This window comes from Centrocercus urophasianus, unplaced genomic scaffold (assembly GCF_019232065.1).
Source record: "Centrocercus urophasianus isolate 14NV4802_14NV808 unplaced genomic scaffold, USGS_Curo_1.0 seq_17, whole genome shotgun sequence".
Classification (NCBI taxonomy): Eukaryota; Metazoa; Chordata; class Aves; order Galliformes; family Phasianidae; genus Centrocercus; species Centrocercus urophasianus.
The window spans coordinates 12,498,094-12,512,856 of record NW_024884722.1 but is presented as its reverse complement, the minus strand read 5'-3'; the positions used below and the strand labels follow the sequence as shown (position 1 = coordinate 12,512,856).

General features: G+C 42.9%; 1 protein-coding gene across 5 annotated transcripts in view; it reads right to left on the bottom strand.

Moving 5' to 3' along the window:
- Window positions 1–14,763, bottom strand: part of BTRC (beta-transducin repeat containing E3 ubiquitin protein ligase) — a 112,298-nt gene that overhangs the window by 50,020 nt on the left and 47,515 nt on the right. For 4 of the 5 annotated variants that reach the window (XM_042818171.1, XM_042818174.1, XM_042818170.1 and 1 more), the window contains one exon: window positions 6,712–6,801. The exons of the other annotated variant lie outside the window; for it this stretch is intronic. In XM_042818171.1, coding sequence (XP_042674105.1) covers window positions 6,712–6,801 — 90 coding nt within the window. The remainder of the gene's footprint in view (window positions 1–6,711; window positions 6,802–14,763) is intronic. 5 annotated transcript variants of the gene reach the window in all.

The following is a 14,763-nucleotide window of genomic DNA, read 5'->3' as shown; positions in this document are numbered from 1 at the left end:
AATGCTGCAGTACATGCCTGATGAGGAGCTTGCTTCGTGCCATTTCCCCTCCCCGTCTGCTCCGAACAGCAAGGACATTGGAGCCTCCCATTAATCTGGATCTGTCAATAAAGATGGGTTCCTTTTTGTCACCTCTCTTGCTAGGTTCAACTCAGCACTGATTTTGCCTTCTGAAACGTGATGCGTGGCCCCACTGATGGCATCCTCGCCGTGGGCTACAAGATGAAATGATTATTGCAGCATTTCACACTTCCAGCTTAAGCACAAGATTTGGACATATTTTTCGAACTACTTTTTTAACCTCTTGCTTTTGAAAAATACTGAAGACATTTCTAGGTAATGCAATGATTGTAACGTTTGTATCCTCTGCCATCTGAGGGTGCTGTCACTGCAGATGACTACTTGAGAGGTGATGCTTCTCTTTGCCTTTACCTCTGCTTACCACAAATCCCTCACTGACTTGGATTCTGAACTGTTCTGTATTTCCATCACAAAACATCCCTACCTGATTGCTCTCTACAACAACCTGAGGAGAGGTTGTAGTGAAGCGTGGGTTGGCCTCTTCTCTTGAGTAACAGTGATAGGACAAGAAGGAATGCCTTCACATTGCACCAGGGGAGTTACCAGTTGGGTATTAGGAGAAACTTCTGCAATGAAAGAGTGCTCAGATGCTGGCACAGGCTGCCCAGGGAGGTGGTTGAATCACCATCCCTGGAGGCGTTCAAGAAACTTGTAGATGCGGCACTAAGTGACATGGTCCAGCAGTCAGTATTGGTGGTAGGTAGACAGTCAACCTGGATGACCTTAGAAGTCTTTTCCAATCTTAATGATTCTATGATCCTACACTCTTACCCTGGTGAATGGTTCCTACAAGCTTAATGTGGCAGGACCTGAATCAAGACCTCAGGACTGCAATTGTTTATGCAGAGGATCAATCACATAGCAAACATCTAGGGTAGAAGCACAGCATATGGGAACACACAATACCAATGTGCAGGGCAATTCTAATCAAGGATGTTCTGTCATTTTTATAGATTTATATCACATCTGTACCTGCACACTTGGAGCACTGCAGGACAACCATTAAATGGGACCTAGGGAGCTCTCCAGTCCATCCTGCTCAAAGCACAGTCTGTTGAAAGGCTAGTGCAGGTAGCTCGGGACTCCATCCAGCCTGCTTTTGAAAACCTTTAGGGATGATGTGCAAAGCGTCCATAGGTAACCTGTTCCAGCTGACGTTCACTGTCATGAAAAAGGTTTCTTTACAGCAAGTCAAACCTGAAAGGGAGTTTCTAATTCAGGAACCTTTTAAAGATACGCTAAACTCAGCTTCACTGCCCACACTATCTGCTTTCTCAAAATTCCAAACCCGGGGATCCAAAAAATAAAAACATCTCCACTGACTTGGCTAAAATTTGGAAATTACTCTTGGTATCAAGATTTTCACATCACATGACCATCCTCACTGCGGAGCTTTGAGAGCTGATCTCTGAATACGCCTTGAGACCCTAAGCCATAAAGTGCTTTACGACAAGTAAGCTTTATAATAACATTTCTTCAAAGTCTCTTTTTCATTTAAAAAAAAACAAGTGTAATTCTTTTTTAATTTGTGGCTTCATTGACACGCAAAGTCATTTTGGGTGCTAAGAGAAGCAGAAATGACAACCATAGTGTTTGCATAACTGAAGACTAAAAAAGCCTGTTTACATGTAGTTTAACACTCAAAAGAAACTCTGAACAGCTGAAATGTCTTATAAATAGCTCAGACCCAGAGGAAGTGCAAACGTCTGCATTGTGAATTGTAGATCTTAATTACAGACAATGGCTGGTACAGCAAGTAGCACGGAAAAAAAAAAGTGAAACAGTTGCACTGTTCATGGTTGGCAATAATTCTTCAGGAAAATATTTACTATCAATCAGTTATGAGAAAAGGGACTCTGCGCTCATAAAACAGCACGTTGCTTCTCATACCAGGACCATTTTGCTTCAGCATAATCTGAATTTAAACAGCTTGTTTCCTGCGGATATAATTTTGGAAATAAATAAAACAAGTCTATCAAAATCTGGAGAATGTGTATGGTGGGGTAGGGTGGGGGAGCAGGATATCACATTTCTTCCTCAGCCATTTGCAAAGAGGTTATTAGACTGAGGCAAAGCTAAAGCATAAAGACTGTCTTGAGCAAAAATAAATAAATAATTAGAAACCCACAATTAAGATAAAAGTAGCCACATCGCTACGAAAAGAAAATCATCATTATGTTAACAGTCTAAGACAAACCTCTGGTTCTGTATACCGCTTGAGTTGTCTAAATACTCAGAATCCAGCGCTGAACTTCATGTTTCATAGCACCTTTTGAACACAAACCCACCTTCAGCCATGTCCCTGCAACACTAGCTATTCACAACACCCTCTTTCACAGAGACAACACAGAGCAGAAGAGTGAAATGGCATAAGTGGTATGCCTGGACCTCTCCTGGCCCACAGTGGCTGAGCAGGCATTTGTAGGCAACGGCCTCAGAAGCTGATGTCCCAGTCATGTCCCCAGCATACAAAAGGGAACACTGCTAGCAAAGGTTTTGGAGCTGGAAGCGTGACAGCTGACAGCCTCTCTGCATCACTGCACAAAAGCATAATACAAAAATAAATTTAGGATGTGAAGGAACATACTTTCTCATTAAACCAGTTGAAGAAGTATCAAGAAACAACGTAGTTTGTCAGATAATATTCATTCAGGATTACAATGCTCTACTATCAATTCAAGGACTGGGAAGGTTTCAGAAGCACTGGAAAACTACGTTATCTGAAGATACACTGACTCAGCAGTGTCTCACAGCAGAACTCCAAGCTGCATGTGCTGCTCATGTAAAGCAAACGCAGCGACACTCTCAGGAAAGAGGAGCCATCAATCTGTGACATAAAGGGAGTTGAGAGTCCAAGAGGGACACTCTTCAGATCAATTTGTCCTACTGCCAACTGGAACATCCAGCCTGGAACCCTAAATGTTTGTTTGTTGAAGTGTAGTCGTGGTTTCTCCACAGAATTTCATACAAAAACTCTGAGCTCAGTGTTATTACTGTGCGGACTACGCTAACCCGAAAAATTCTGAAGCAGAGATGCAGAAAGAACTCACAAAGAAAAGCTGGTTCCAATTAGCAGCTCCTTCCACCACTCCCCCTCTTCTTCACTGGAATCCCCCTTGAACGTAAGAGTGCAGCTACAGCTAAATACTATGCTTCTTTGCAAGAATATGTCCCTGGAGGACACGACACGCTTGGTTTGCTGACACCTTAAGAGGCAGGACCAGGGATCATACATGGGCATGGCAAGGAGCAAGGAGTGCTCAGCTGCATTTTGCTTTTTCCAATTTTGTTCACCTCTGGTAATAACAGGGGCTGGGAACCTGTCCCAGCTGCTGCCCAGCTCAGAGCTAAGCAGATATGCAGGGATGCTGTATGACATTTAAAAGGTGTCTCCGTGCTGTCTGTGGCTGCTATGCCGTAGGTCGTCTGGCTCTGGCACATACAGAGAAGAATTTAATGTGCAAAATGAAACTGAGAACACTTCCCTATGCAGCAGATGCAGACGAACTTGATCTGACTGCACGAGTTAATAAAAAAAACCTATCTAATGAATACAGGAAATGGGTATTGACTGCAAAACTCCATCAGATCAGCTCCTTCTCCTGCTGGGAAGCAAAAGAGCACTTTGAATTAGGAAAATATTTCCACAATCCAAGGAAGTGTACTATCCAACAGACTCCAAGTGAGCAGCAGAAGTCAAACCTAGCACAGCCCACATTATCAAAGGGTGAAACGGCAAGACCTCTATTTAAAAATATATAACCCATCTAAGCAAAGACTCAGCCAAGGAGAATGGAGACAAGCAGAGCCTCCCTCACTGCAGGGCAAAGCATGAAGGTCACTGCACAAATCAAGTGGTCCAGGATACAGGACAGGAGCATCACAAGAGTCCTAGGGACAGACCAGATGCCAGGGGATTTTTAACTGAGGATGCACCACACACCAACACCATTATCTGACCCGAAGATACTGGCTAACAAAATATGGAACAAACAATGGGAACAGATGCTCAGTTGGACAATTTTCAATAACCCTCATTAAAACCAAACGCCCTGCCCTTGCAGCTCAGGTTCATGTTATATTTCTACCTTATTTAAGCACCTTGCACCAATTTCTGAGAAACTCATCCAATTACGGTTGCACACCAGTACCACTATCACAAGAAATGCTCTTGCAAATATTTTGCAGTTTCCAAAGGGAGGATTTCTGTGTGCGAGCAGCATCTATAAAAACACAATTAGAAATTACATTTGCCTTTTAAAGACATTAGGTTAAATATATATCACACTTGTTGATCACTCAGAGGCAGTGGCAACAACATGCCCAAAGATTAATGGAAGAACTCCCAGTGACATCTGTGCACCTAAATATATAATTATTCATTTATGATCACTCCTATGCAGTCTAGGCATGCACATTTTGAACAATTTTTCCTGTCAAGGCTGATATTGCATTGCAGAATCAGAAAAGGTAATCATCATTTCCAAACTAACCCTTTTTGCCCTTCAATATCACTTTTAAAAAAGCAAGCAAGCAAACAAACAAAGAAAAAAATTTACAGTACTTTCAGAAAAGTGCTGCAGACAAAGCAACTTGCATTTATGCTTTCCAGTATTCACCCTCTTGACAAAAGATTTTAATGTTCAAAGCCTTAAGACATCAATCATGGAGGATAAAACTCGCCATGTGCATAAGGCTACGAGAAGGCCTCTGAACTCCTTAAATCCCGTTTAAGCCCTTCACCGAGGGAACCTTTAACAGTTGTGCCATTTGCCTATGCCATCACAGAGCCATCTGCATCTAGCTAACTGGAGTTTAAACGCTTCAACACTTCTGGAATTTGAAAGATAAGCTTTCTTAGAACCTATTTTACTTTGTTTTGCAGCTGGGAAGGCGGGGAAAGGGGTACAACAGCCAGACAACGCAGTTCTAGGGGAAATACATCCCTGTAAGAGTCATTCTTTTACATATAGTATATAATCATACAGTGTATGGAGACACAATACTTAAGAACATACAACTTCCTATCTCCAGAGTGACAGTTCAGATTTATCCTCAATAATACGAAACAAGACTTGCCGATCTACTTCCAAACTTGCCTATTTCTCTTACCATGACCCCACTGAATAGGCTGCTTCAGGACACTCAATTATTTGGGACACTGGGAAGTTAAAGGTATGTCATCTCAGTTTAAAGAGGCATCACCTAAATTAGCAGTAATTCCTGCACATCCTGCTCCTCAGTAAGAAGATCAGGATGGTGTACAGTACATGGCATTGAGTGGGTTTACTCCTAGCTAGCTCGCTGTGAGTTGCTCCACTGGCATCAGAATAGTGCTGTATGCTGATATAATTCAGTAAGAGCTAATTCAAGAGTTTCACTTTGTATCGTGAAGGGCCTGAGGAAGCAACATGCAAAACCAACTGTCTTAAGCTAGGAAAGCAGATTTTAGGATTCAATATTAGCACTTTGTACCAGGATTGGTAACTTGTTTCTGAAGTGCATGCCCACTGAAAGGCAACCTCGCACGGCAAGAGCAGTTTACAAGTGCTAAGTCACCTGAATGCATCATGGCAAACTTTTATGGTGGCCAATTCAGAAAAAAAGAAAATAAAAGTAATGGGACGTCCAAATTTTACTAGAAAAATTCCAAAGAAAAGATTCAGCTGGGATTAGCTTAAAAGTCAATACAAAAGCAGGCCTTGAAGAGACAAGGCACCTTTAAAGTATGGGGAAAAGGGGGACTTCAAGAATATCAAGGAATTTAAAACAGTGAAAGAGAAAACAGGCTTTCGAGTGGTCAGGTCGTGGTGACAGAGAGCTACAAAATGCCAGCTGGTTTCAGTAACAGATGGCTGTGTGCACTGATCTGTCCTGCATGCCCATTCTAACCCTCCTCACAGTGGAAACACGAAGCTTATACAAGGCTAAGTACATCCTTCACACAGCCTTTTTATACTTATTGCATCATGGTTCAAATGTTTTCCATTCACAAATAACTCTGCATGTATCTTATTTTACTCCAGTTACGCTGAATTTTAAGAAAAGAGGGTGGCTAATGGCACCTCCTCTGTTCCAATCACACCTCGTACAATTTTCAAGGAATGTATTTTCTCTGATGCATGAATATATCTATTTTCTTACCAATCTGACTGTGCTTCCCTCTTCCTTTCCTAAATAAAGCATTCACTGGATTTTAGTTAAAGGGCTTTTATTAACAACTCTTTTCACACATTCCTTCTGGCAGCTACGAAAGGGCACCATGACACAGAGTTCTCATGCTTCGTATATTTTATAAATACAGATCAGCATCTATCTGGACATTTATCACGTGTAGTTGCCACAGCTAATTACATGACAGGAACAGCTCATCCCACTGCAAAAGCCTACCTGGGTAGCAGAATAAACTCTTCTACCCTATAGATCGTTCAGGACTCAAGTAATCATTTCCAACAGAGGAAAACAGCACATCTCAAACTCTACCCCAAAGGATGGAAAAACCTACCTCAAGTAGTTACTTTCCATTTAAACACTTTTCCTAACTGCCATCCTTAACAAGAATTTTTCTTTGATTAACAGTGAATAGAATGCTAAAGAACCTCTCAAAACCAAAGCCATTCTGTTACTTACTTTGGCCACACAATTTTCAGTCTTCATAGCCGTGCTTCCTAGACATACTGTTTCCTGGTTTAAGCACAGTCTGGCACAGCTGTTGTAGGTCTGCAGAAAGATTAAAATGGTTATGAATAGAAGACGACAATTTTCTTTCAGGCACCATATTTTTGGCACCAGAATCCACGACAACACTGCTACATTTCCTTTTTCCTACGGTGTAATAATTTCAAGCCAAAATAAACTAATTTACAGCAAAAATCTATGTCGAGGGCATGCCTGTTCTCTGAGAAGCTGTGCAGTTTTACAGTTCTGAGATACGCAGATTGAAGGGATTTTTTTTTTTTTTTACTGTGACTAAAATTAAACTTGGATGAAGTGACTTTTTAAACTAAAATGTCTGAAGAACTCAAGAGTTTCTAATGGAGGTTTTCAGCACCTTGTTAATGACTACTTGATGAAGCTCACGTTTGCTAAAAGGAGGAGGACAGTAGTTCCTAGAAGTCCCAGTACTTGATTAAAACCCCAGTGTGCTATGCCTGGTGCTAACAAAAGACTATTCCCTACCCCCAAAGCACCCACAATTTATGTGCTGACCAAAAGACACAGGAAAAAAACAGTGTGGCAGTCAGCAGATGGTATCAGCTGCCTTAACCAGTGCAGTATCGGGGGGAACACTACAGAGCAGGACTGGTCTGTCACTGCTTACAAGGGACTGCAACTCCTGCCTGCATCCAGAAGGAAAAACAGAAATTGCCAGGCCCAAATCCTTTCCAGCACCATGTGGCTGAGCAGAGTGCATCTTTCAGCATCTCCCATCTTTCAGCAGGGAGGTTTGCATTCAAACCAGGATTAGGCTGCGAGCAAACAGAAGGCTGAGGGACTCAACTCTGCCTCCTGCAAATATTTGCCAACGTCATAAAACTATCACTCTGGTATGCACAGCACTTTTTTCTCAGAAGAAGGATCAGAATGGCATAAACTATAATAAATTGTGGCTTAGATGCAGTGGCTCAAGTGGTGGACAGAAAAGTTGACACCATCTGCTCTGTGCCGACGTTCAGACAACACCACACAGACTTCATTTCATCAGCATCACATCAGTTAAATTCCACCAGGCTCTGAAGGTGGAAAACCGTGAAGAGTTGGTAATATTCTTTGTTCATTATTGACATTTGTGTAATTTAACCCACTTATTGTAAATCTGTGATCTCCCTCGTTTGCATTTGCATTCCCAGCATTCCAGTAGCAGCATTTCTGCCCAGTGTACCTCGTATATACTGCAATTTCAATGAGAGGCTCAAAGAAAGCTAATACCAACTGCACTTTGCAGATGAAAAGCTCAGTCACAAAAGCATTTACTGAAAGAAACACGGAAGCCTGTGGCTTCCTGAACTCAACCGTGAACCAACTCACATCTTTTTAGTCTTTTTCCTCCCAGAACACGTATCAAAAGGCTTGGAAACAAGCCAACTTTTTAAAAAGCAAGCTTACAGCAAGCCTTCTATCGCATACACAAATAGAGTGGATAATCCAAATATAGTATGTAAAATAATAAAGGCAAAAAACAAGAGCTTTTTGAGAAGGGAGCTCACTACATCACTGTTCAAAAGTAGGATACGTGACAGACACAAATAATTATTCCACTATACCATTTATTTTTTATTGCTTTTACCCTCATAGTACACCTTAGCATGGACAGCACCAAGACAATTTCCAACATAACTCGTTCATCAAATCCCACAGGATCTGGTGACACTTGATGGAACTAATGGAGTACTTAAAAATAACAATAAAGAGGAACAAAAGGAACCTGTTCATTAGACCTGATAGCAGCCTTTCAGTATATAAAGAGTGAGCATAGGAAAGAAGGGGACAGACCCTTTAGCACAGTCTGCCGTAACGGGACAAGAAATGGTTTCAAAATAAAAGAGAGGAGATTCAGACTGGATATAAAGAAGTTTTTTTCCAATACAGTCAATGAGGCACTGGCACAGGTTGCCCAGAAAGGGGGTGGATACCCCAACTCTGGAGATGCCCAAAGTCAGGCTGGAGGGACTCTGAGCACCTGGTGGAGCTGTAGGTGTCCCTGTTCAGTGCAGGGGAGTCGGACCAGATGGCCTTTAGGGGTCCCTTCCAAATCAAATGACTCCATGATTCTGTGATTATATACCCGGAGATCTGCAGCTCGCTTCCATGGGATACTATGGAGAGAAACATCAGAAGTAAAAATAGGGATTAAACGAGCTCCGGGAGAACACGTGCAGAGTATGGGCCAGGATATCCCCTGGACATCCCCAGTGCCGTCTGCCGTCTTTCTGCAGCATCTTCCACTGGGCACTCCCATGTGTGTCCCTCTGCCCCTGCAGCACAAACCAACAAGTCTTACATCCCTCTCAAGCTTTTCAGCCACACAAATGAGACAAGAACATATTTTTATTGTGAGGGCCAACATTTGTACAGTAACTTTATTATGTAAAGATCTACGTAAGCATCAAGTTGCCAGACAACCATTCAGTCCTTTGGCAGCTCTTTGTTTCCCAATTAAAGGAAAGCTAAGAGGACTCAACCCATCAGGATGCAGAACTGAGAATCAAACACGCGAGCAGTGATCAGCACTTCAACGCCCGTTATTATGTTTGCACATTTACAAAGTTCTCCTGGTCTTTTTCTCACATTCTCAGAGAATGTGAGAAATCATTAGCTGTGTGATGAATAGAGATGCTAAAGATGCATATGCAAGATCTACAACGTGGTCAAATAACCTCAAGCAAAAATACTGAACAACACTCCTGGAGGCATCCAAGGCCATGCTGGATGTGGTTCTTGGCAGTCTGGTCTAGTGGTTGGCAATTCTGCACACAGCAGTGGGTTCACAATCGGATTATCATTACGGTCCTTTTCAACCCAGGCCATTCTATAATCTGTGATCTAGTTTTGCCCTAACATCCAGGAAAAAAGAAAAGAAGTCATGTTGCTCTAATGGGTCTCAAAGGAAATGTTATGGTAATGTTGAGAAGATGCAGCATTTGGCTCATGAAGAGCAGTCATGAGGAGCTAGGAGAATACATGAGGCACATGGAGGTATTGCTGTATGGATATCTCCTACTGTTTCTCTGCAGGCAGCAGTTACCAGCTGCTGTGAGACACAAGATCACTAAAGATGTGGTTTCATCTGGCATTGTCACGTTGTGTTTGCACACCAACAGTTTCTAGTGAGCAGGATGAACAGAAAAGAGAACAATTGTCAAGTCACTGGATAATAACAGAGACAATCCAGCTGAAACACTTCATGGTGCCTCACGATACACTGCGAAATATCAGAGCGCTCCTTTTGTTGCCTCAGATGACTGCAGGAACACTGACTACTCTGGAAGAAAAATGAGAACATCAAACTCTGAACCAGCCCTCAGAAAAGCAAATTTCTCAGCTCATCTTTAAAGCTCGACCCTTTTATGCATCTCATCTGATTTGCACCAGAACCGTTCAGGTTTCTCTTCACCTTTCATCAAGATAAGAGGTTTCCTTGCCAAGGAAAGCAGTCTGAAATGGCAGCCTGGTTCAACGCCACAGGCGGATAGCTTTGCGTTGGAGTGCTTTAATATGTTTTTATATTGCATATAAAGCATGCAAACATAAACCAGTTTGTTGAAAACTACCTTCTTAGTGGAAGCCGGCTGTAATTCTGAACAAGTTTTCAATTTTCGCACTGCTGCTAGGGTAAAACATTTTAAAGAGTTTAATTTTTACAGAGGCTTCAATGACACAAGATTATCTAACAAAGTAATGGTTAATCAATAGAGGGTTTAGTTGTCAGGTGAAACATATAACACACTAAAAGGGATTGATTGCAAGGCTCCTCCTTATTTACTAGGAGGTATATATTTAAAATGACACAAACTTGTTACCAAGCCGCATTCCTTTAACCTTGCAAAAGCCGTTTGAGAACGGTGTTAAGCAGCCCTACAGCAAAACAAGCTCTAATGAGAAAAAAACCCTAGGAATATATGGTGGCACCAAATCATGTCAGAAGCAGGGGACCACAAAGCTGTATCCACTCTCAGCCAAAGGCTCAAAACACCACAGAGACGCGAGGCTATAGTTCACTAAAGATAGAGCTGGATCTGATCTCATTCCATAGGAGTCTTTGGTTACATTTTTCTTTTTAAAGAACGCACGGTGCTGCTCTCTGACACAAACACGGAACCATCCTCCCCGCGTCGGTGAGGCTCGGGATGAAGGTGGAATGCCAACTGACGCCTGGAACCAGGCTGAGCTGCGAGCGTGCGCCTCGTCTCAACCCCAGCTCCCCGGCCATTTATTCAGAGAATCCCCAGTCCCTGAACAAAACTCCACTTTTTAATAGAAGCTGCAGCCCAGGAGCTCAATAAGATTTCCCCCCCCCCTCAATAGTTAATAATTACATGATTTATCAGAGAAAGATAACACTAATAAAAACGCGGCCAAACGACAAAACCCATACCCTCCCTCCAAGTCATTTTCAGGGAAAAGATTATTAAACTGTTCTTTTTGAACAAGGGCTTCTGTAGCTGAGCACAAATTGCCAAACGGTTAGAAAAAAAGTTATTAGACTCCGAAGAATTGAGCAGAAGTGGGAAGTTATATAAACAAATCACTCCAGCAGATTTGGAAAGATCGCTTTCATCTCACTTAGAGCCTTAGGAGACTTGCATTAATTACCCTTTAAAGGTCTTTCACATGGACTATTTAAAATAAACGCAATTTATTTATTTATTTCAAATGAGGTGCTTCTTCCGAAAGAATTAAGTAATCTCAACAAATTTAAAAACGTTTTTATAAGCAGGTAATTAAAAAGGAGACTAGAATCAAGGCAAGCTGTAAGACATTACCAGCCATTTGCAGCAATTATTTTCCGAAGCCTAAATTTTTGGTGCCCGTAGCTCAGCCCGCGGGAAGGACAGTCGCCACAGAAAGCCATCAGCCGAAATAATGACCAGCCAAACAAAAAAAGCAGATCATTCACGGCGTTTTCCCCAAAGCACAGTTTGTCATATTGCAATTACACCTTGCCTACTGCGAAAGGCAGAGTCCTTAATATTGCCACTAGAGGGAAGAAGTGTCTCAACACATGGCGATGGTAGTTGAGGAGTGGGGTTTTTTTGAGCAATTACCATAACAAAGCTCCCTTGGCTGTGTGTACCTTCTAATTACTCAGTACAATTAAAATGACTTACCTAAAACAAACAGCAAAAAGAGAGGCCCCTAAAACAAAAAACCTCACCACAATACAAACAAAAAGCCTCACTCCAATCTGCCTGTTATCTGAAATTACATTAAAGATGAAGATCTTTCTTTCCTCATCCATCAATGCACAGGGGCAAAGAAAAAAAAGTAATGTCACAATGCCCAAACACCACAGGGTCTGTTCAGCCAAGTAAAAGCATTAAGACCAACAAAAACAAAGAGCAAAGAGAACTACATCTCTTGTTAAAATAAAGAACAAAAAAAGAAAAAAAGGAAATGTCGTGGTATTTAGCCATCTGGTAGCTGCTTGAAAACAAATTGTCCTCAAAAGAGCAGAAATACAGTATGTCTTCTCTCAGTTCACTGGCTTATGAATCAAGATGACTTCTTTTTTTTTCCCTTTAATTCAGGCACAGCAGTGTTAGACTTTGTGCTGCCGCCCAGCCCTCTCTTGTCCCGCCGTGCAAAAATGGCCATCCCCATCAGAACCGCTTTCTGTAACGTGGACGCAGCTTTTGCAGCCTTTCAGGATCCATCTCGTTGGGCCCATTGTTCCAAATCCCCCCGGATTTTTCTTTTCCTGACAGCTACTCGATGATTTTTTCTACCCTTAAATCTTTCATTTTATAAGGCGCGTCATTAAGGGAAGATGGCAGCCAAGCGATTTTTCTTCCCATTGACAATTTGTGACATTTCTCCAGCAGCGTGCAAGGTGTTGAAAACCTGGCAGCTGTTACCTCCCGGGATGAAGCTCCTTTTTTATCCTCCCTTGACAGTTTAACTCAATGGGTCAGCACCTTTAAAGACTGCAAAGTACCACTGAAGTGGATGGAGGCTTGAATTACTGCTCCCTCCCTAATCAATGTAAACCCTCGCTGCAGGTGAAACTCTTCATCTATAGAGGTGCATGGGGGAGGAAAATGTAATGCCCTGAGCCAGATGGTTCTCATCTTGTTTTTTAAAGAAGAAAGGAACAAGCTAACAAGGGAACAGCTACTTTGTTAGCTCCTTGGCCTCTCTCATGGCTTTGGATCCCCAGGGTTCCAGCCACACAAGAGAAAGAATACAGAAAAACATAAACACTTAAACATAACTAAGGGGTTGGCAACACGCTGCTTTCAAAGACTTGAGAGTCCTGTTCAGTGCTTTATTTATCACTGCCCACGTTCTTTGGATGGTAAGTGGACGTGGACACAAAAGACAGGGGGAGCAGACAACACTTGCAATTTACTCAATTACACAGGAATGCAGAAATGCAGCAGGGTGACAGATTCCTATTAGCACTACTGCTGAAAGAGCCCAGTGGCCTTTCTGCCACGAGGCAGCATTCCACTGTAACTCCAGCTCCACTACAGCCCAGGTTGGCTCGTTCGTTACCACACATGGAGCATTACAGACAAACGGAAATTATTTTTTCCTTTTGTTTGAGAACAAAATATAAATAATAAATACAGTGAGTTCAGGATGTGTTTCTAGTGATTTTAGAAGGCTTTTTTCAACCAGCACCTCCCTGCTTGCAAGCACTAAAAAGGTAAAAGCTGAGGTGTGCAGGACAACGCTATTGACCCGGTTGCACCTGCACTCTGCCAGGTGAATCAGAAGGGCAATGCCTTCCCCAAGGGCTGGAGGAGCCTTGCTCCTTCCCACCATGCGGCTGTTCCCACTGCAGAAACAGAAGAAACACTCCTGGAGAGCATTTCGGAGCAGCCCCGTGGGCAGGACGAGGCCAGCAGAAAGGGCTGGCTGCTGCTGCTTTTTGTCTTTCTTTTGCTCTGCCTTCTTTAGCTGCTTTCTAACAGTTTGCCCATGTATGACTTTAAGCCCTTTAAGAGTGGAATGTGTCTACTTGAACACCGAAACAGCGCCTAGAGCATGTCTTAGGTGCTACATGTAATTTTACAAAACGATCTCAAATCCATAGGAGCAAACTGAGGCAACACTCTGTGCCAAAACGCTAGCAGGAAAACAACCCTGAAAATGCAGAGGAGCTTGCCTGAATGGGGAGCAGGCTGGGATTTTTCCCCGGACTTCCATCTGGAGGCTTGATGAGCGACAGCAGAGAGCCAGGTGAGCTTTGCAGAGGGTTGCAGGAGGGAGGCCGCAGCAAGCTGCCGGCATTTCCCCCCGTGGCACCCCGACAGCCCCCAGGAGCACAGCGCAAGGCACTTCGTCATCGCCCCGCCAGGGGACGAAGGGCAGGGCTCCAAGCAAGCCGCATTGTGCCCGTCTTCTTTAAAAACCAGAGAGGTAATCAAGTTCAGGGCAGCCCTGGACAGCTGCCCTGTGACCTATTCATGTTGACCCCCGCTATTCATCACTTTCCTTAGGACTGCGAGGGCAAGCTCCCGGGGAGTGACCACCACAATAGACAGATAGGAGCCAACAATAATACGGTTCCCGCAAAAAAAAAAAACAGATGGCACCGCAATAAATTTACAAATCTGCATTCATGGCGCTGTTAAAAACACCCAGAAGCTAAAAGGCTGGAGGGGCCCCCAGAGAGCTTCCCCTGCCCGGTTTCTAAAGGCCGGCTCTCTCCCCAAGACTATTGAGCTCGTGTTCTTCATAAATGAAGAATGGAGACGTAGCCCTTAAAATAACAAATGCCTGACCCAATCAATCTAGCGTTTGGGGCTAACACTAAATGATAGGCACTGAAAACTAATTATGTTTTTTGGCAACGAAGTTGAATTAAAATGGAAACACACAGGTTAAAAAGGCACTGAAGCATTTGTGAGTCCCTTTGAAAGGGCGGCACGCACACACACACGCTCACACGCAGGGCTTCAAACAGGAACCTGATTCAATAACTCATGCATTTATTTTTAAAATGAATCAGATTAG